The sequence below is a fragment of the Falco naumanni genome, chromosome 12 (assembly GCF_017639655.2).
Source record: "Falco naumanni isolate bFalNau1 chromosome 12, bFalNau1.pat, whole genome shotgun sequence".
NCBI classification, from domain to species: Eukaryota; Metazoa; Chordata; class Aves; order Falconiformes; family Falconidae; genus Falco; species Falco naumanni.
This window is the reverse complement of record NC_054065.1, coordinates 9,671,263-9,691,308: the sequence shown is the minus strand read 5'-3', so window position 1 is coordinate 9,691,308 and position 20,046 is coordinate 9,671,263. Positions and strand designations below refer to the sequence as shown.

Here is a 20,046-nt window from a genome sequence, read left to right as displayed (position 1 = left end):
AGGGGGATTTGGACTGATTTCCTGTGACTTGATCTCTGCAGACATGCCAGGGCTTTTGCCTAAGAATCTGTAAACCACGCTGATTTTTCTTGGTAATCAGATGATTGTCCATTTCTCCCTATTCACCAGTGACTTGCCTTTGCATTTGGACCAGTTTCCTAACAAAGCAATGTGTGGACTTTTGTGAGTGGAAAAAAATGACATTGATTTAAATTAAATCTTTGTTTCCCCATGTACAAAAAAAAATTGGATACAGCCACATTCTGAGTATCAACCGTAAGGACGCTGAATCTGCAGTAAAACTATCACCACCAGAGATCCCATCTGTATGCTGGGCAGCAGGTCCACCAGCTTTTCTAGGAAATCAGTGGAATCTGTGTCAAGAATCTGAAAAGCAACAAATCGCTCCACGTCTCTCATATCGCCCTCACAGACAGTTTGAGCACTTGCAAAGCTGTGGTTGCCAGGATGTGGCTTTCCAGCGCGAGGCTGAAGAGCAGCAAGATGATACTCCTCCTCGCGCCCTCCTTTCTTGCTTGCTTCATATTTTTTTTCTCATTTTTTTTCAGCATTAAGCCTGAACTTTAAGAATGCTGTAAGAACTGGAGGCTTTAAATGGAGCATTTGTGATGCAGAATAGTCAGATGTTTTCTCCAATGCCACAGAGCAAGGACAGGGATGTCAAATGACTAAAGAAGGGCTTGTGTGCTCAGAAGCTTTTATCTTTGGTTTAATCATTTCATTGGGGTCTGCTGCAAGAGAGCGCCTGACTACAGATCTTGCTTCCTTGGCAGTCAATGGTGTAACTACAGAATGTAAAATGGCAAGATGGGATTGTCATTCTAGCAAGTATTTAGGCCTAAGAAAGGTGGTGAGAGGAGCTTAAGGAATAATAAATTAAACCGCTTCGCAATTGCATAGGTCTTTGCCTCTCCAGACCCCCACGCACACCCGTTTGGCACTGGCCATGGGCCCGATCCCGGGGGCGGCCCCCGCCCGCCCTCGGTCAGGCGCACCGGGAGGGACGGCACCGGGACCGCAGGGAGCCCCCCCGCAGCGCCGGGCTGCCCCCCCGAAACACGCGTTTTCAGGGGGGACCGCAGGCTCCAGCCCGCCTCAGGGCGCGGAGCAGCGGCCCCCGGCAGGCTCCCCGCGCCGCACGGCGGGCGGCGGGAGCGGGGCGGGGGCGGCGGGCCCGGGGCCGGTGGCGGGCAGCCCGCCGGGCGCCGCTGACGTGGCGCCAAGGATGCGGCTCGGTTCGGAGGGGAGAGGGGCTGGGAGAGGCTGGCGGAGCCCGGCAGAGCCCAGCGCCCGCCCCGGCCCCGGCGCTCCCCTTCCCGCCCGCGGGCCGCGGAGGGGCGGAGGGAAGGCGGCGGCGGGAGAGCCGTGAGGGGAGAGGAGAGGGATGGCGGGGGGCGAGGGGGCGGCGGCCGCTCCCCGCCTGCTCGGGGCGCTCAGCCTCTGCGCCGCCGCCTGCTTTCACCTGGCGCACGGCGGGGACACCGGCGCAGAGTGGACCCTGGAGAAGGTGGGTCACGGTTGCGTTCCTCAGGCTCTCGGCGCCCCTCCGCCTGGCCGCGGCCAGCACCCCCCCGGGCGGCGGGAACGGCTGCCGGGGCTGCCGCCCGCCCTGAGGCCCCGTCGCGCCGAGCCCGCCGGCCGCGCAGGTGGGGCGGGGAGGGGAACGGAACATGGCGCCCCTCTCGCCCCCCGGGGATGGCGGCGGGCAGCGGGGCGGCTCCACGCGTTCGTGTGTCGGCGATGCCTTAACGCCACCCGGGACCGGGCTGCTGGAGCGACGGGCTGAGGCAGCCGGAGAATTAGGGGAAACCTGAGCAGGGCAAGAGGGATCAAACCCCGAATTTATACTGTATGTAACATTCAGTTACACGCCGCTTTTCAGCGTGATTCGCAGCACGGTGCCTCCAGGCTGAGAGAACATGGCTCTGCCAGCAGCGATGCCCATGTAGCTGGGGAAAACAAGCAGGGACAGTGCTGACAGCTACTGTAAAACGGTTTTAAATGGATATAATACCCTAACGTGTCATAGAGCCATCCTCTGTCAGTTGTAATTCAGTGTTCTCTGAAACAGTGAAAAAAGCAATCGCGAGGAAAAGAGTAATGAGCAGTGAACCCCTGATTTCTCTTAGCAGTCGATCATGAAACACTAACAGTTTCTTTGTGAAGAACTAAACCACATGGAAGATGGGAGGGCATACAGCTGCACATTACATTCAGTTAAAGGGTTCAGGAATATCCAAGCGGAAAACATACTTCTAGGGCCCATCTCCAGGTGTTTATAGAAGAGCTGAACTCAAAGTTCAGCCAGAACTGACTGAACTCCACTAATCCAGTGCACCGTTTCTTCACCAATAGAGCAGAGTCCAGGAAAACTGGCAAAATGAAGCTTCCATCATAACGTGCCACTATAGAATGGTCTGGGTTGGAAAGGACCTTAAAGATCACCTAGTTCCACCCCCCTGCCACCGGCAGGGACACCCCCCACCAGCCCAGGCTGCTCCAAGCCCCATCCAGCCTGGCCTTGAACGCTGCCAGGGATGGGGCAGCCACAGCTTCTCTGGGAAACCTGTGACGGTGCCTCACCACCCCCACAGTAAAGAAATTCTTTCTAACATCTAATCTAAACCTACCCTCTTTCAGTTTAAGGCCATTCCCCCTTGTCCTATCACTACAGGCCCTTGTAAAAGTCCCTCTCCACCTTTCCTGAGGCCCCTTTAGGTACTGGAACTGCTTGAAGGTCTCCCCAGAGCTCTCCTCCAGGCTGAACAACCCCAACTCTCCCAGCCTGTCCTCAGAGGAGAGGAGCTCCAACCCACTGATCATCTTCGTGGTCCTCCTCTGAATTCACTCCACTGATTCTCCATTCCCCCAGTCCCTGCCTTTGCCTTCTGTGACTTGGGCAGTGTGGCTGGAGCACTTGCCAGTGAAGACCAAGGCAAAATAGTCACTGCACACCTCAGCCTTCTCCATGGCCTGGGTAACTAGGGCTCCCATTTCCTTCCAGAGCAGGTCCACATTTCCCCTAGTCTTCCTTTGTGAAGCTCATTAGCCACCAGCTCCTCCTCAGTCATTCCCTTTCTCTTTGATTTTATTCACTCCCCACTTAAGTAAGTATTGGGTTGGAGAAACTTTGTAATTCTGTTCTGTTAATTGTATCTTACTATATATATAGCTCCTGTACAGGCTATGTATCTGTAACATATCTGTAGTATGCATAATACATATATATGTATATATAATACATAAGAATATACGAGGCTAAATCTTTTAGTCATACTAGTGGAAGTACAAGCCTGTAGCCCCAGTGCTCCTTTTTTCAGCCCCCTTGAGCCACACCAACACACTCCAGCTCATTCCATTCCTACTAGTCAATCTACTTGCCAATGATGTAAGTAGTATCATCTAACCGCCCAACCATAGCATCTGAACTCCTCTGCCCATGGAGACACTAACCAAGAACCACTTCCTCTTTCTCTACAAATTCTTGTCCCTTGACAACTTCTGTTCCTTCTCCCTAAAGGAAGCCATAAGTTGAAACTCTGCAGTGAACAGACCTTCCCCTCCTCCTCTCACTGAGGAGGAGGAATTGGGTCCTAAACTTCAGAGTTCTTAGAAGCCAACTTCCCTTGGCACAGAGCTGAAATACACTAAAATTGGCAGGTAAGCGTGGGCTGCTTGTAGAAGTTGAAGTCTTGCATTTCTATGCAGCTTAGTACAAAAAGTTTAGTGACAGCCCTGTTTTAAGTACATTGCTGTGCCTCCCTGCTGTAGCCACGGAGGAAACGGGGACTGACCAACACGGTAAGGAATGAGTCACCCACAGATCTCATTCCACTTCTCTTTTATTTCATGACCACTTTTGTAATTCCTTTCACTTCCCAAATTTGAAGAAACGGGAATTTATTCCCCTCTTCTGAAGTGTTTTCATACATTGGTACTTTCATAATAATAATAATGACGATGATGTTTCTTTGCAAGTGATTCAGTGACCCCAATTCCCTGGCATGCTCTACAGCGAGAAGCAAGGTGACTCCACATTTTAACAGAGCCCTTGACTTGTTCAACTGAAGGCCTGTTTGCTGAGCTTTCCTAATTAAATTGTCCTCCTACACTCTTCTGAAGTTGCTTTATTTTTTCTTTCTCCTCTTACAGCCTGTTCCTCAAACAGAACAGCTCCCTGACAACATTTTCTTTTCTCTGTGCCTTTTGTATGCTGGTGTAAATTCCACCATATTAAACTTTTAGTCTTTCAAAAGACACCTTGTGCATCATCTTCAATACGTTTTCCAAACTTGTAAAAGTTCTTCTTTATATCAGATGAAATGCAATTTTTCTTCAACCCATGTCTAAATTTGCTAGCATTAAAAATGTTAACTGCACATCCTAAAATTTGGTGTCTTTATAGTCTTAAAATTCAGCTTTAAACACTATAATAAAATTGGCATCGTAGGATTCAGTGTCTTTTTGTCTTCCTTCTACTTAATGTCACTAGTGAACTGAAGTGGAATTAGAGAAGAGGTCCATGCAAAGATAAACAGCTAGGAAATAAGAGAAGAGTAGAATTAAATGTTTACAGTGAGGTCTATAAAATATTTGTTCTTGTGCCTGCTTTGCTCAGTGCACACACACAAATGAAGTAGAAAAGACAACAAATAGTGAGGCAAAAAACATTGACAATGTTCATCAGTCAGGGTAATTAAGGTAACAGGTCATTATACAGGACTGCAGAAGATCTCAAGGTCAGTACACTTTCTGGCCAGGTAATGAGTTTCAGCAATCAGTTCAGAGAAATGTGAAATGATGCGCATGAGTGAGTGGGAAAGGAGAGGGAATGAATATTTTTTGTTAATACATACAACCATGGAGTTAAATAGATTTATGAAAATGTCAGTTTGGTGCAGCAGCAGCCCAAAAGCAAATCAGTTATTAAACAGTCTGAAGAAAAGAAAATAATAAAATATAAAATACCATTATCACACACTATAAGTGATGGTGCACTCACATTGCAGTTTCCCTCGCTTTCCTCATCTCAGAAAGGATGAGATAGACAGGGTACACTGAAGGACAGCAAGTCTGATCAACAATGTAAGGCAATTCCGATCAAAGAACAAATAAACAGACCAGGATTTCTCAGGGAGAAAGAGAAGAGTAGAGGGAACTAAGGAATATAGGTATCATAGGAGCATCCTAAGATAGTGCATAAAATAGGGATCTATGAAAACAGGAGTGGCTAGGGAAGTTCCTGAGGAGACAGTTGCTAGACATTGGATAGACATCAGGTGCCCAAAGGGGCATTTGAGATGTCCTTGGGGACCCCACCTGGGATTCAGCTATCACTCCATCACAGCACAAGGCTCTTGCACATTAAAGACATGCATTTGCCAGCCCCGTAAGGATGTCTGGTGTATTCTAGGTCACCTGAAATAGCTCTAAAGGTCTGTGCTCAGGCAACAGAAAAGAAGCTGCTTGAGAGGTAGCTAGCACTGCTAGCTGTTGCCAGAGGAGACAAGCTGCCAGTTCTGAGGTTAACCCATGTGTCACAAAGTTGACGTATACCCCAGCTAGCCCCAGACGAGCTCCAGCACGCTGTGTAGTTACACCACCACCACCACCACCACCGTGGGCAGAGGCCACAGTGACACAGCCTCACTCCTTCTGGGACTGAGCTGGTTTATGCGTTCCTTTGCAGTACAGCACCTCGCAACGTAGACACAGGGTAAAGCTAAATATTACTGCTACTAAAAACAAAGCTTCCTGTGTTTGTCTCAGTGGAAAACTCATTTGAAGGTGGCATGGTTGCAGACATGACTGGGTGCATGCAGAATTAAGAGATTAGAAAAGAGAGAACCCAATCATGGGTTGAGATTTCACAGCTAGCTCATAGGTTTAAAATTTCTCCCATGTTTTTAATACTAGTACATTTTACATGGAAATCAAAGATACAGACGCCACAGAACTTAAAAATATCAATCATTTTTGAGAGAAAAGCTTTTTTAAAATTAATTTTTTGTTGTCAGTAAGAGCAGTACATCACATTTACTGTAATTCTGAAGAAAACTATGGTTAAAACGTCTAGTAATAGTTACAGCAATCTTTCCTTTTTCTCCCATCTGCAGTATTCTCACCAACCAAGAATTTTACATTCTGATGCTATTCAAAAAGTTGCAGCAAACACAGATGTTTCTGAAATGTGGGAGAATGATTTGCGCCCAATCCTAATAGAAAGATACTCGGGATCACCAGGAAATTATGTCGTACGACAGGTAAGACAGTATTTCCTGAAAACCTCTCAGAACATCTATTATTTATATTCTGAGTGCCTTTAGTGACCGCTAACGGGGCAGACACATTCCTTTCACTCAGTAGGATGAACCCTGTCTTTGTTCAAGTCTAGACTGCACAAAGCCTACATGACACAGCTTGCACTTTGTTATTTCCCAAGGCTGCATAGCATGACAAAAAAAATAAAAATACCGGTTTAAAAAATTGATTATTTTAATTAAAAAGCTTGCCTCAGGTTTGGTACCAAAAGTACAACACAACCTTTGTCCTTTCCCTCACAGAAGCAGGTTTTTGGTCACCAGTTAATAAATGCCAGGCTCCCCCCAGCCCCATTTCTGGAGAGGTTCTGTGCTGTTACAGTCCCCTGCAGTGTTGCTTCAGACAAGTGTATCAACACAAAAAGGGATCAGAGGGGCCCAAACGGGCAGGCAGGTGAAATGGTCAACATGATGAAGGGCAGCACAGCTCCAAGCAGCACACTAGCTAGCTCTGCTGGCCCAAGCACAGCAGCCCGTTAATGCTGGGCTAACGCGTCCAGGTTGCACCTGACCCCGAGCCAGTAAAAGCTGCAGCACGCTGTATTTGAGCTACAAGGAGCTACCACCGGGCTGGGTTGCTGCCCTATCGGCACCTCTGCTCCGCAGTCACGGTGTGCGTCTTCAGGATTGTGTGCTGTGCCGGCTTTGGATTTTGTTAGCCAAGGAGACCAAAACTGGTACAGCTGAATTTACTGCAAGACATTCACAACATCTCACTAGCCTTCATCTACCCTTCAGGCAGCGACGCAACAGCTCCAAGACAGCCCTAACTACAGTACGTTTATTTGCTACTCTGCAGTTTGTAAACTGGAAAAAAACAGCTTTTTAATGCTTTGTGTGTGCGCGCATGCACGTCTATAGATGTAGTTTGGTGGTTTCTTTAGTGATACCCTGGAAGGCAGCCAAATGAAAGGGGGAAAAAGTAAGAAAAACAAAAAAACCAGCTGAGTCTAGGCTAGAAAACCACAAACCATGTTCAAAATGGGATCATCCTGTTCCAAGGTAACAGCATGTACTAAAGTAGACCCCCACCAAAGGAAAAGAGTCCTCCATTGTCAAGGCACAGTGGAGTTTGAAACAAATGACATTTCTTTCTAAGACACAGAAAAAGCACCAGGCTCCTTTAAGGGAGAAGGCTACTGCCAGTTACAGCTAGCGCACACTGGGAACTCCATCCAGGCTTATATATTCCCCTTAATCCGTAACAGACATCCTTTGCTCTGCCTACAGATAGCAGACAGACCACAACGATGCCATAAAAGCTTTTAGAGGGTGACTATGAACAAAATGGAAGTTTGTTCTAGCGCTAAAATTCATGGCAGTATTCCCACTGACTTCACTAAGAGCAGAACAAGTCTTCAAAGTGTATTTCCCCCCCCACCCCCTTAGAGGCTTTTCCTAATGTTTATCTGAAGAGAGGAATCTGTCTTGAAGAAGCACTCTAGGGATCCATAAAAATAAGTTGCTCAACAGAGATGGCCCTCCAATAAGAGTTAGCCAGAACTCTGTACTCAGTATCTAACTGGGGTTAGAGGTATTCTCTTTAGGTAGGAAGTTACGTAAAAATTAATCATCTCTTTTATAGTCACTGTCTTAATTTTTATCTTTACATGAGCTACACTTAGAAGATTTCATTTTTAAAACATTGTTCTGAAATGTTTAATTCTTTCTTTAATTTCCAGGAATCATACTGTCTCTTACAGCCTTGTAAACAACTTACATCACTTGAAAGCTGGTTTTCTCATGGAAGCTAAAAAAACCCACCAAAAACCCCAACCAAAACCCCAAAACCAAAATCCCCACACCAACCAAGCAAACCACAACCGAAAAAAACCCCAACAACTCTCCAGCATTTTTTTTATAGTGCTGTGGCATCTATGTCAAAATAGCCATGCCAAGTTCTCTGCAGCCAGTTCTGACATTTAATTTAAGGGCATAACTGAGTTTAAATTTGAAGAGGTAAACATTAAATCTGTCCTGGTTACACCTGAAAAAACACTGGCCTGGAAACTTCAAAGATCAAGATCTTAATGTGTCATAGTAATGGGCAATCATTCAAAGCACTTTCACACTCCAAAGACAAGAGATGAAAGGAAAAAATGAAAAGCAAGTCACTCAAAGGCTAAGGTAGCAAGGATGTTGCTTATTTTATATGTTGATATTACATTTTTTGGTTCTAAACTGTAACGTTTAAAATACCATGAATTTACAGAAATAAGCTTAAGTGCCACTGTTAATTAGCCGATAACAGTTTGTCTGCAGCATCTTTCTAAAGCAAGCAATATTAATCTGATTTATCTTTTTTTTAAATGCAGCATATCAAGCACCGTCTTCAAAGATTACAGGCTGGTTGGGAAATTGAAGAAGATACATTTCAGAGGTACACACCATATGGATATCAAACATTTTCTAACATTATTAGCACTCTCAACCCCTCTGCAAAACGCCATCTAGTACTTGCTTGCCACTACGACTCAAAATTCTTTAGACAACAATGGCATGAGAAAGTCTTTGTAGGAGCAACTGATTCAGCCGTGCCTTGTGCTATGATATTGGAGCTGGCACGTGCCCTGGACAACAAGCTTCAGCTGATCAAGGTAGTTTGCTTGTTTCGTTTTCATTTGGTTTTGCATCAGCAATAGGCCTTTGGGCACTTCCATGTTCTCTCCCACAGTCTGCGTGCCTGATTCTCTGCTGTGCCTGTAGTAAAACTCCTACTGACTTAAAGAAGAACTGAACTTTAGAATACATTATCACATTAAAACTTCGTAGGCAAAGGCTTGCTATCTAAAAAGCACTTAATATATACTACATAAAAATAATAATTTCTACATTAATAATACGTTTCATAGACTCTGAAATATAATCCTACCTTCAATCGAAAAGGTGCAGAACCCTACTCAGAAGTTGCTCTCATGTCCAGTAACATCTAGGGTCACTGACAAAGTTTTGTTGCTTTCTGAATCTTGCACTTTTAAAATCTCTCAGTTGTATTCTGTTTTGGGAGACAGATGAACTAATCGCTGTGAAGGAAAGTTATATACGCATCCCTCCATCCCATGATGGTTTCAAGCTTTTCTTCTTGTTTTCCTTTATCAATTTAAATGTTTATGAAACAAGTCATGGCTGAGTACAGGAAAACAGTCAAGCAATAGCATAATATTATCAGTCTGTGTTACCTACGCTATGAAAATCTGCTTTGAAGCGCTGCCATTGCTAGGTGCAAAATCTGTTGGTCCTACAGGCTTTTAGAGGCCGCAGGATCACAGATCGATGAGTGCCATCTGCTGGTTCGGCATTTACTGTTTACAGAAGAACACTTCGACACTACCGGAGCTTTTGTAGGTAAAAGTCTCTCAAATGCTTTACAAAGCATTGGGAATACACTCGGCTCAGGTATTCAGATTACTTGGCAGTTGTTCTCAGAGACTGATTTGGTGCCTTCTGACAGAAGAATATTTCAGAATTAGAAATTAAGAATATGCCAGTGTTTTTAATCACAAAACAGAGCACTCTTGTAACCCATATGCCTTCATTTAGAATACATTTGCCTGATGGTTATTTATGGAACAACCTGCATGCTGACTTAAAGACTGGACTTTTTCTCAAGTAACATATTATTTTTTGATTAAATTGTTTTATCATGTAAGATGACAGCATTTGACAAAATGACAATCTAATTACTTTGCACAGGCTACCGCTTGTACAGTCTTAACAAAATATACTTTGGCATCCATCTGCTTAATACATTAGCTATGACCTTTTTGCTCTGCTTATAGTAGCGTAACAGCCTTCGTTATGTTTTCGGACAAATCTATTTATACTTCGACTTGAAGCTGCAATTTTTATCTTCATGTTTCTCCAGTTACATAGAGTAAATTTAAAATTAAAGAGAAAAGACATCTCTACTTTATTCAGACCTGGGAATGTATTAAACAGTAATAGCACTAATACTACAAATACCACTTTCTAAAATTCAAATAGCATTAATACAGTTTCTTCCAGAATGTAATGCAAACTGACTGCTATCAACTGTCCTGTGCAAAGGACAAAGGGCAGCAAAGCACTGCATTAGAGAAATCCATATATCACGTAAGCATAATCAATATCAACTTGCCTATGTGAGCAACATTTTATGGAAGTTTCCACTACTGTTTATGTTGGATCAGCTCCAGCTAGTTGGAAGTTGTAGCCCATACAGGACATGACTGTTGCCGGTGACCCCACCTTTTTAACCACATCATGTGATTTCACTTGAAATAGCATTAATTAGTAGAGGGGTTAAAATATTTATAGCAACTGCCAAGACTACAGTTCCCAAAACTGTTCCTATAGCAGAACCAAACTGGGTTTAGCCGTGTTGTAGATTATTAGGAAATGCTTTTGGTGCCAACCAGGCTTCGGTTAGTAAACAGAGACAGAAAAAAGGCTCCTTCTACATGGGGAAGAAATTTCACACAGATGTCTCCTTTGTGACCCTGAATACGTTAATGATATATATTCTCAGTTTTTACTGCTATGATATTTTTGGTTGCTGAAAGGGAAGGGCGTATCTACTCCATTCCTGTGCTTTGGTTTTAGAGTGAAGTTGCCTTGGTGGCTGCAAGTCCCCCTAAGGGAAAAGAAATGGTCATTCTTCTCACGACTGGCTACTCTGTCCCTCAAAAAACCATCAACTTTACAAATATGTAATTCACCGCTACAGAGGCACAACTCTAGCAGAGGCATTACTCCTTTGTGGCGTTATTGAGTAATACCATGAGCACTCACATTGGGTGTTGTTGCTGACATGTCTTCTTGTTATTTGAGATGATGTTTCTGCTACCTGGTTTTGCAGACCTGTCTCAACATACTCAGCTCGTGTCTGCTAAAGTCAGAAATGAAATTTTTAACCAGAACCAAAATGGCACCAGACTGGAGAACATATAACTGTGCTAGATAAATAATAATGACATAATGATGTACTAGATAAATAATAAAGACTACTACTATTACACCGTAGTGCATGTTTTAACAGCCATAGGAAGGTTTGTACCTGAAGATATACCCCTACTGATGTTGCTGACATGACTACAGTATTTGTCCTTTATTTCATGTTCTGACCAGAATGAGTTTTGTTATTTTTAACTTCCTCCAACAGACCAGCTCAACATCAAGACCAGACCTTTCACTTCAGCTCATTTTTTTTGATGGTGAAGAAGCCTTTGTGCGGTGGTCCCCTTCCGATTCCCTCTATGGATCTCAACACTTAGCTCGGAAAATGGTATCTACTCCACATCCACCTGGTTCAACAACCACAAATCAGCTGCATGGCATAGTAAGTGGCTTTCACTTCCTTAATGAGTAATAGTAAATTGCATCTTAAAAAATATTTAATTAGTAAGTAATTGGCCAAATTCTTAAGAAACCATGAACCCCACCAAAGTTAATGGGAAGAAGCAAGCCTGAGGAAATTTTATGAGATGTGGTAAAACAGAGAGTTGACAAGACCTTTTCAGGTGAATCTGCTTAGACCTTCTCCATGCAAGTATGAGGAGTCACAGAAAAATAAAAATACACAAATTAATTAGAACATAAACTAGGATACCCACCTTCTTCAAGAGAGAGAATTCAAAGTGAGTAGGGAAGAACACAGACATATCGTCAGTCTAGGAACAGACCTCCCCTACCTCAGCGCTAAGCTACAAGCAAGCTCCGTTTCCCTTTGGATTCCTGCTAACATTCTGGTTGTCTGCTCCGTTCTCCCTACTGCCTTCTAGTTTCCCTGCTCACTGCTGAGACACTTTTCTTCTGTCACTGTATCTTGTGACTCATAAAATGTCCTTCCCTTGACAGACTTTGTTGTTCTCTGGGGAAGCAGCAATTTCCTCTTCTTTCTCCCCACCTACCTTAGTTTTTCTTTTAAAGGGATATAACACACAAACTGCAAAGAAAGTGATGCAGTTTGCTTCAGCTTGAGGAACAGAGCAGCAGGCTACCGTTTTGCTCCTCCAAAAGATGGCAAAATGCATCAGATTGGAGTCAGGTTCTGCTAATGAGTTCTTAGGCACCATGGTAGAAAAGCCAGATCTTGGCCAGGGCTATCAAACACCTATAAGGAACCAAGAGGTCTGGTTGCAGCTGCTGTGGTTGATGGTGGTGTAGTAGAGAATTCTGTATTAAAGATTCTTTCTTCTGTAGGACCTGCTTGTACTACTGGATTTAATCGGTGCACCAAACCCAGTCTTCCCCAATTATTTCCCGAACACTATTCGATGGTTTCAGAGGCTTCAAGCAATTGGTAAGGAGAAGGGTATGGGCTTTTGATGAATTGGAAGATTTGGGATATACCTTCTGAATGTATTAAGTCCCGTAAATCAGATTATTTTTCTGTTCTACAGTTATACTATTTAATAATGTAAGTGTTAAATTTACTGCATCTTAAACCTACACAAAGATTTGAATAGTTAGTTAATAACTGAGGAAGATTCCCAGACCTTTGGAATCCACGAAACAAGATTCTATTACTGATTGTCACTCTGCAACTCTTGGGAATTGCTTCACTTCTGTGTTTTAGTTCTCACTTCTGTAAAATGACAGTAACGGCACCAGTCTTGAGGTCTTCTAAGTACTAAACAAATGCAAGACACTGTCATCCATGCCTTTTTCTTCTTTGATGGGAAAAGCTTCCACGTGAGAGGAAAAATAATTCAAACATGCTTGCATGCCTCCTATTGTCCAAAATTTGTAATAATCACTTGCATTGTGAATTACAGAGCAAGAGCTACACAACATGAATCTGTTGAAGAACCATGTGTTTGAAAGGCAGTATTTCCAGAATACTTTATATCAAGGCCTGGTTGAAGATGACCACGTTCCATTTTTATTAAGAGGTACCGGAAGCTCCTATATTTTACAGTCTATTGTTCAGTAACAAATGCATGATTTCATGAATAAGCACGTGCACATGATCCTGTTTTTCAAGCTTATTTGCCCCAACTTGAGGCTTCCAAATCCAACTTTACAGAAGCTTTGAAAAGATACCCAAACAAAAGCAGTGATACAACATCATTTTGCAGGAGCACAGCTCCAGTGGCACAGATAATGGAAAAACCTGTCAGCAGTAGTGTCTCCTACAAAGATAAGCAATTCTGATCCAGTGGGATATCCCTACATACCACACTAGCCAGCCAGTGACTATTTCTAGGAGCCGTGAAACACTCGAGGGTTGTATCTTCAAAGACTACAAAAATCTCTGTAAAGCTCTGTTGTCACAGTTACAGTAACGCTCCTTATTACCTGTTTAAATCTGAAGGCACTGATTCCTGCAAAAACTCACATACTGAAATTAGACGTTCTCGTCCCCTAAAGAGAATGTAGATTTCACAGCTGCCAGCTTGAGGGGTGGGAAAGGTGCACTGAGTAGCCAGCAGAAATAGCAAAGGACACAATATGCCTGAAATCCCTCCTGGAATTAGGCACACACCTGCAAGTGGGACTCCCTACCTAAGCATTTCTCCTGGCAGCCACCTACACCATGAATCTTTCATTTTTCACACCAAGGCAGAGCCCAGGTCCAACAAAACCAAACAACCAACACATGCATGTCCAGGGATATCAAAAATCCTACATGGGAGAAGCTGATAAGGGAATACAATGACTACACCTCAAAACCTTTTCTTTTCACGATTAGCACCTAGTGAAGAAAACAGATTCCTTAGCAGTACGCAGCTGAAAAATGAGAGAGGAAAAGTAGTAAAACAGGAAAGAGGCTGGAGAGAAACAATACTCCCCCCCAAAAAAGCAATTAGGAAGCAGAAGACTGATTTAACTCCTTTTTTACATTAAAGTTGCAGCATGTATAGGTGGCTTGATGTTGCAGTCATACAGATAATTTCAAGTGGAAGTTCTTCTACCTGAGGATTACAGTGGTTCTATTTTACAGAGTAAAAATACAGACACCCTATTTTACCATTTATGGAGAGGACTAAAAAAATGCTTCTAGAAGTGCTCAGCCTTAACATTGTCCAAAAACACAACAATTGGTTTTCAGTTTGGGGAGCTGCAGCGATATCTGTGCCCTTCTGTGGCTTTGAAACATGGTATCAACACCTACAATGCAAAGGATCTTTTTTTTAAAAAAAAAATAAATAAAAGAGGTAAACTTAAAAGAAAGGAAAGTGCCAGTTCTAGGAAACACAAAAAAAAAAAAAAAAGAGAAGGTAAAAGGAAACTGCAGTGACACACACTCCTCTATAAAGTAAGTTTATTGAGTAGTTACCTGACTGTTGCTAAACAGTGACATATTAATTGGCTTAAGAGAACTTCACCAATATTTCTTCTCCAAATTTCATTTTCCTCCTTACAGGGGTTCCAGTCCTGCATCTGATTCCATCCCCTTTTCCTGCAGTATGGCATACCATGGAGGACACAGAAGAAAACCTTGACAAAACGACTATCGACAATCTCAGCAAAATCCTGCAAGTGTTTGTACTGGAATATCTAAACCTGTGATACACAAAATGGCAATAAATTGTACTTCATTCTAAATACTGTTTGCCCACCTTCACATCTGCTATGTAATTACACTGGCGAGCACTGAAGCGGTGCAAAATATAATGATAGCTCTTACTAGACCTATTATTGATTCAGAGGTTCCTGGCCCAGTGTTCCATGTAGCCAAATATGACAGCATTAAATAAGAATTAGTTTCAGCCTGGAAATAATTTGATTTTTCCATGTCTTACCGCTGAATAAAAAAAAACCTGCAGAATTTTTCCAGATCGTTATCACTGTTTTGTGTCAGATATTAAGATCCCAGAAGGGAATGCCTCCCAACTTAAGCGTTAGCTGCAGTTTTTACAAGGTGTGACCAACTTTTGCAGTGTTCAGCAATGGAAATTTATACCACATTATTAAAAGAGGCAAAACTCACACTAAAACATGTATCTACTTTGCGCTGCACTAAACCACCTCATTCTGAAATGAGTTGCTAGAACTCCTGACACAAATGGGATTTTTAATCCTCCCTGCTCTGACACCAGGAACCCGAGAAATAACCCAAATTAATTTTTCTCTGTCATTTGTTGGATACTTTTTGATGGAGAAGGGTGGTGGGGAGCGATGCTAAGAGGAAGGTACGTGGGGGGTTCCGTTGTGCTTTGGCTGCAACACAGGAGACAGGAACTGAAGAGTAGGGGGGGTGGGTGGAAGCAACACCCCAGCACACACCATTCATTCATGTGAGAATCATTCACAATTTGATCCCCCCAAAAAACCAAATCAAACACCCCTGCTGTTTTTAATACAGATTATATCAGATGTAATCATACTAGGAAAGCGATCGCTTCAGAAACTAGAGTTTAAAATAAATATAATTTTAAAGGCAAAGTGCTATCTATCAAGAGTAAAATGAGTCAGAAGCAAGAAGACAGTTTAAGCACCAAAAAATAAGGACAAGCCTATATCAGAAAAAGATACCAGTTTAACAACCCCGTGCTTTTACATTCCTTATTGGAATTATTCAGTAAATTTAGTGTAACACTGGCAGAAATCTAGCCTGGAATTAAACCATTTGGAGAAGCCAGAAGAATCAATATTCAAAAGCTACCTACAAAACTATGGTTTCTACTGGTAAGAAAAAGATGACAGCATTTGAAGAAAAAAACCCAAACCAAACATTAATCAAGCTATTTTACTGCTCTGAACTTCTTTCATTAGAAAATTCTATCCTGGGCAAAAGGATTTAAAAAAGAAATAAGCTATGCAGTTGTAGGCATGTCAGATTTGGCCTGTATTTTACCCTTTTCCTAAAGCAAACATTTCTGAACCTAAAATATTTCCATATATACTTTAAAGTCGCAACAGAAATGTGTATTTACAACAATGCAAATTTGTAGAATGTTACTATTACAGGACAGCCTGAAAATGAAATTCAATCTGATTTTCTTGTTCAAGATGAAACAAAAGCCCTTTATGTTCTCCCATCGATTTTAACATTTGTGAGAAACGTTTCTATTTTGCATGCAACTTCTGAAATAGAATACAATGAACATTCCACAAATTGGACAGATGTATTTATTTTCAGATATTACTGTACATCTGTGGAAATACATCAAAGCTATCTGGAGTCTTTGCTCTCATATTCTCCATTACTTCAGCCCATGAGAAAACATTCTAAACAACTACATTAAATCTTCTTAAGTTTGAATACTCAGAGCGGTTATAAGGCACCTACTGCACCCTCCGAAGTGGCAATAAAACCGTAACAAAATGACTATATACAGGTATGTTAAACAGGAGTTTGTATGGCCAATTCCGTTTTTACAGGTGAATTCTTGTGTTACTTCATACTTTGCCAGGCCTCTGCAAAATGCTGTATGCACCTGCAGGGCGCACTGCTACTCTGCTGCTTCAAGAATTTGAAAGTTAAAATAGGCTTCATGATGAAATGTGGGATCAGAGTTTTGTTGCAAATGGAAAAAGCCTATTTTTACAAAAACCTATCAGAGTTTTTTAAAACCATAATTTAATCACGTAGTACACCAAGTCTCTGGCATGTCAATTTTGTCACCAACCTCTCACAGCCTGAGCATGCAGTTTTCTTGAGTTACATTTACTCAGTTGAAAGAAATGAGGTACAGGTTGGTGTAATATGACCCAATGGCTCTCAAAACATCAGTTTTGAGTTTGGGGTCTTTCTGGTACAGGAAGAGAGGGCCATCTCCTAACTGGATGTGAGCCCTGGAAAGAGTGTACTTAGAAGGGAGGGTCATCATCTTAGGAATTCATATGAGCCGTCATTCACTTAAAAAAATAACTGCTGAGAGGAAAACTCAAATCTGCCCAGTATCCACATGAATCCAAGAACCCAAGCTCTCAAAAGCATAAGAACCTGAAGTAGTCAACGAGGCAAAAACATGGTGCAAGGAGGGGTCTCACTGCTAAGGCAGAGGAAAACAAACAGGCAAGAGAAATTCTAGCCATGTGATAAAATACCCAGAAAACAAAAAATACAAGTGATGGTATCTCTTCTACTGTTGGTTTTGATGTTTAATATTATCAAGTATCCAGATCCTACGGACCTGAACATGCCAGTACAGGTAATCACTTCAGCATTCGGAGACAGGCTTTTTGCTGAAGAACCTCTCCCTGGCTAGTTTCTCTGTCCCAGCTGGATGGTGGCAGCATCAACTAAGCCAAGAATCAGACACATCAGCAGAACTGCTGCGCATGTTTTCTCCTTGTAAAGGATTTGTCGCACCCCGGTCAAGGGGTGTGGCGGGGAATCAGCAATCTCCCACCCATGCGAGGCTGTCACTGGCTTCTCGGAGCCCTCCCACAGCTGCGTGTGGTTACTACCGGGGTGAAGGGAACACAGAACAGCAGGAACTCAAAGGCCATTACTCAACAGGTAAAGCTGCAACCCACCCCCCCCCCCCCATATTACATTAGTTACTTGTGCTGTAGCAGGCGCTGTAGCTCCTTTTGTATCAGGACAATGCAGTTTTTGCAAGAAGCTTAAGCCTAAGTAATGGTACACGCAGCTCATTCTCTAAAGCTTGATGAATTTACCTGTAAGTGAAGTGATCCTGGGCAATCACTGCTGGAACAAGTTCAGGGAGTAACAACGCCAAATGCTCTGGCAGACAGAAATCACAGGGTACCACCCTCCGGTTTTTCTCCAACTGGGGCAGCATTCCTATTACTAGGAATGAAGACCATATAAATTAACAGTTATTATTCACCACATTTCAAACAAACATTTAGATTGTGACCACCTAACAGCAAAATACAGTTATAAAAGACAAAAGGCAGTAAAAACACTCGCTGTAGAATTATTACAAGGACGCAGTCCATATTGGTAGCAGACCCAGCAAAACAGTTCCGAAGTTTCACACATCTACTCATTGAGACTGAAGTTCACTCGAGAGCATCACTTAAACGATCAACATATATAAAAAGGTAACTATAAAATCTTGTACACAAATTACCACTTTTTCCTTGTCATTTAAGGATGACACCGATTTTATTTTCCTCGTATAAAAGGAGACATTTTACTCTGTGCCGATTTAACAAATATTCTTAATATATTCATAACAATAAAGCAGCTAAAAAGCTGTTCTAATCTCTAAAAGAACTTTTATCGTCTGCACATGATATATATTGTAAACAATCACTCCAAAAAATAATTTTATTCAAGTGATTATATTGCACTCAGAATTCTGGGATACTTATTCTCCCTTCTCATTTTAAATCAAAGATCAGCTTCATTTTTTAATAAAATGGAGCTTTAATTTTCTACTAAAAACAAGTTGGCATGCGATCAATATAATACAATGTATTTAAAATGTCAGAAAAAGGGCAAGTGTCTGGTTATGAAACCGGAGTAAGGAACAATTCTCAAATAGGCCACACGAGAGTAGTATATTGTAAACATTCTGCTGGCTCTAAGGTGTTGCAGATGCTGTAGAAAGCGCGGTCTAGTTCAGCACCCAAGAGGTACAGAGAATCTGTTCAAGTGTTCTGTACTTAGTGAATTTCCACGCAGCAATGGCACGTGTAAGACTACACATAAAGACAAAGTAATGAAACAAAGGCGATTTCTGAGCCAATACTGACCTCACAGAAACACAGCCAATTGTTGCAAGTTTGCTTTAATCTTTAAACGCAAGTTTTCCAGGTCATTAAATTTTCTGACACAGCAGCGAAGCTGTTTCTCTTGTTGCAAATGAAGTACAGAACTAGATTCCCTACTTGCAGCTTACGTGGACTGTGTACCATGGCAGTCTGGACACTACCCTCAGCCTAAAACATCTTGGCTAGATACCGTCATGCAGAATGTCACCCTTACTTTGTTTGCAAGAGTGACACCCTCCTCCCATGCAGTGGAGCGAGAAACACAAGTAGTGGAGAGGGGAAGGAAAAAAATAAACAAACAAACAACCCAAACCACCAAAAAACAGGACAGTAATGTCCTTGTGCAGAAAAAGAAATCCTCAGCCAGGGTGAAGAGGCCACAGATCTTTAACATTCAAATGAAGGCTGTTTTCTCAACTCAGTTCTACAAGAGAAAGATTTCTCTATCACACCCATTATCTTCAGGTAACATACTATCTTTGGAGTCCCTGAGATACTACAGCTCCATATAACCACCTTGGACAAATGGAGAGACTTAGTATACAGATAAGCAAGGTGGAAGCCAACACATAGCACCCTGAGTTGCAAGTGAAACAACAGGAACAGGCAACCCACTCCCCAACAGCCAAGAGATGCAGAAGGAAAGTGCAGAGGAGATATTGGCGAGGGAATTACAAGACACATACTGCACAGAAGGACAGAAAAAAAACCTGAAGTCTTTCTAAAAGGCCTTTCCCTGTTACCAGAGCAGTGAAGAAAAAGACAGCAGTCAGAGGGAAAAGCTCTCTGAGAAAGGCCCTGAAGAAATGCGGCCATCTGGATGTACAGCAGAACAGCAATGCAAAAGCAGAGGCAAGTTAGGCAGTCTTGTTCCAAGCGTGCTCCAAAGTTTAAGCACTCCAGCAATGACTAAGAACTGTCAGTGATCACTGACCTGCACTATGGATATAAACCAGGAATATAAATAGATACTTTTTCCCCTGAAACTACAGAAAAAATACAAAAAGGAAAAATACAAAGTCACAATCAAATCACAGAATACCTTCCGTAGTCAAAAATGAAATACTGGCTTCAGAAACAATACAGC

The 20,046-nt window shown here is 42.5% G+C and overlaps 1 protein-coding gene across 1 annotated transcript; it reads left to right on the top strand.

The window, feature by feature from the left end:
• Positions 1-1,203: 1,203 nt before the first annotated feature.
• QPCT (glutaminyl-peptide cyclotransferase) lies at positions 1,204-15,093 on the top strand. Its single transcript, XM_040611988.1, has 7 exons — positions 1,204-1,528; positions 6,138-6,284; positions 8,657-8,938; positions 11,482-11,658; positions 12,522-12,621; positions 13,097-13,213; positions 14,689-15,093. The coding sequence occupies exons 1-7, from the start codon at positions 1,406-1,408 to the stop codon at positions 14,832-14,834; spliced, it is 1,092 nt and encodes a 363-aa protein (XP_040467922.1). The 5' UTR covers positions 1,204-1,405; the 3' UTR covers positions 14,835-15,093.
• Positions 15,094-20,046: the final 4,953 nt, after the last annotated feature.

What these genes read in the sequence shown, in the direction of transcription:
- QPCT (XM_040611988.1), top strand. Translation starts at nt 1,406, where the DNA reads ATGGCGGGGGGCGAGGGGGCGGCGGCCGCTCCCCGCCTGCTCGGGGCG. An exon ending in ACAAGCTTCAGCTGATCAAG is followed by an intron (nt 8,939 to 11,481) that starts GTAGTTTGCTTG and finishes TTCCTCCAACAG; the next exon opens with ACCAGCTCAACATCAAGACC. An exon ending in CAAATCAGCTGCATGGCATA is followed by an intron (nt 11,659 to 12,521) that starts GTAAGTGGCTTT and finishes TTTCTTCTGTAG; the next exon opens with GACCTGCTTGTACTACTGGA.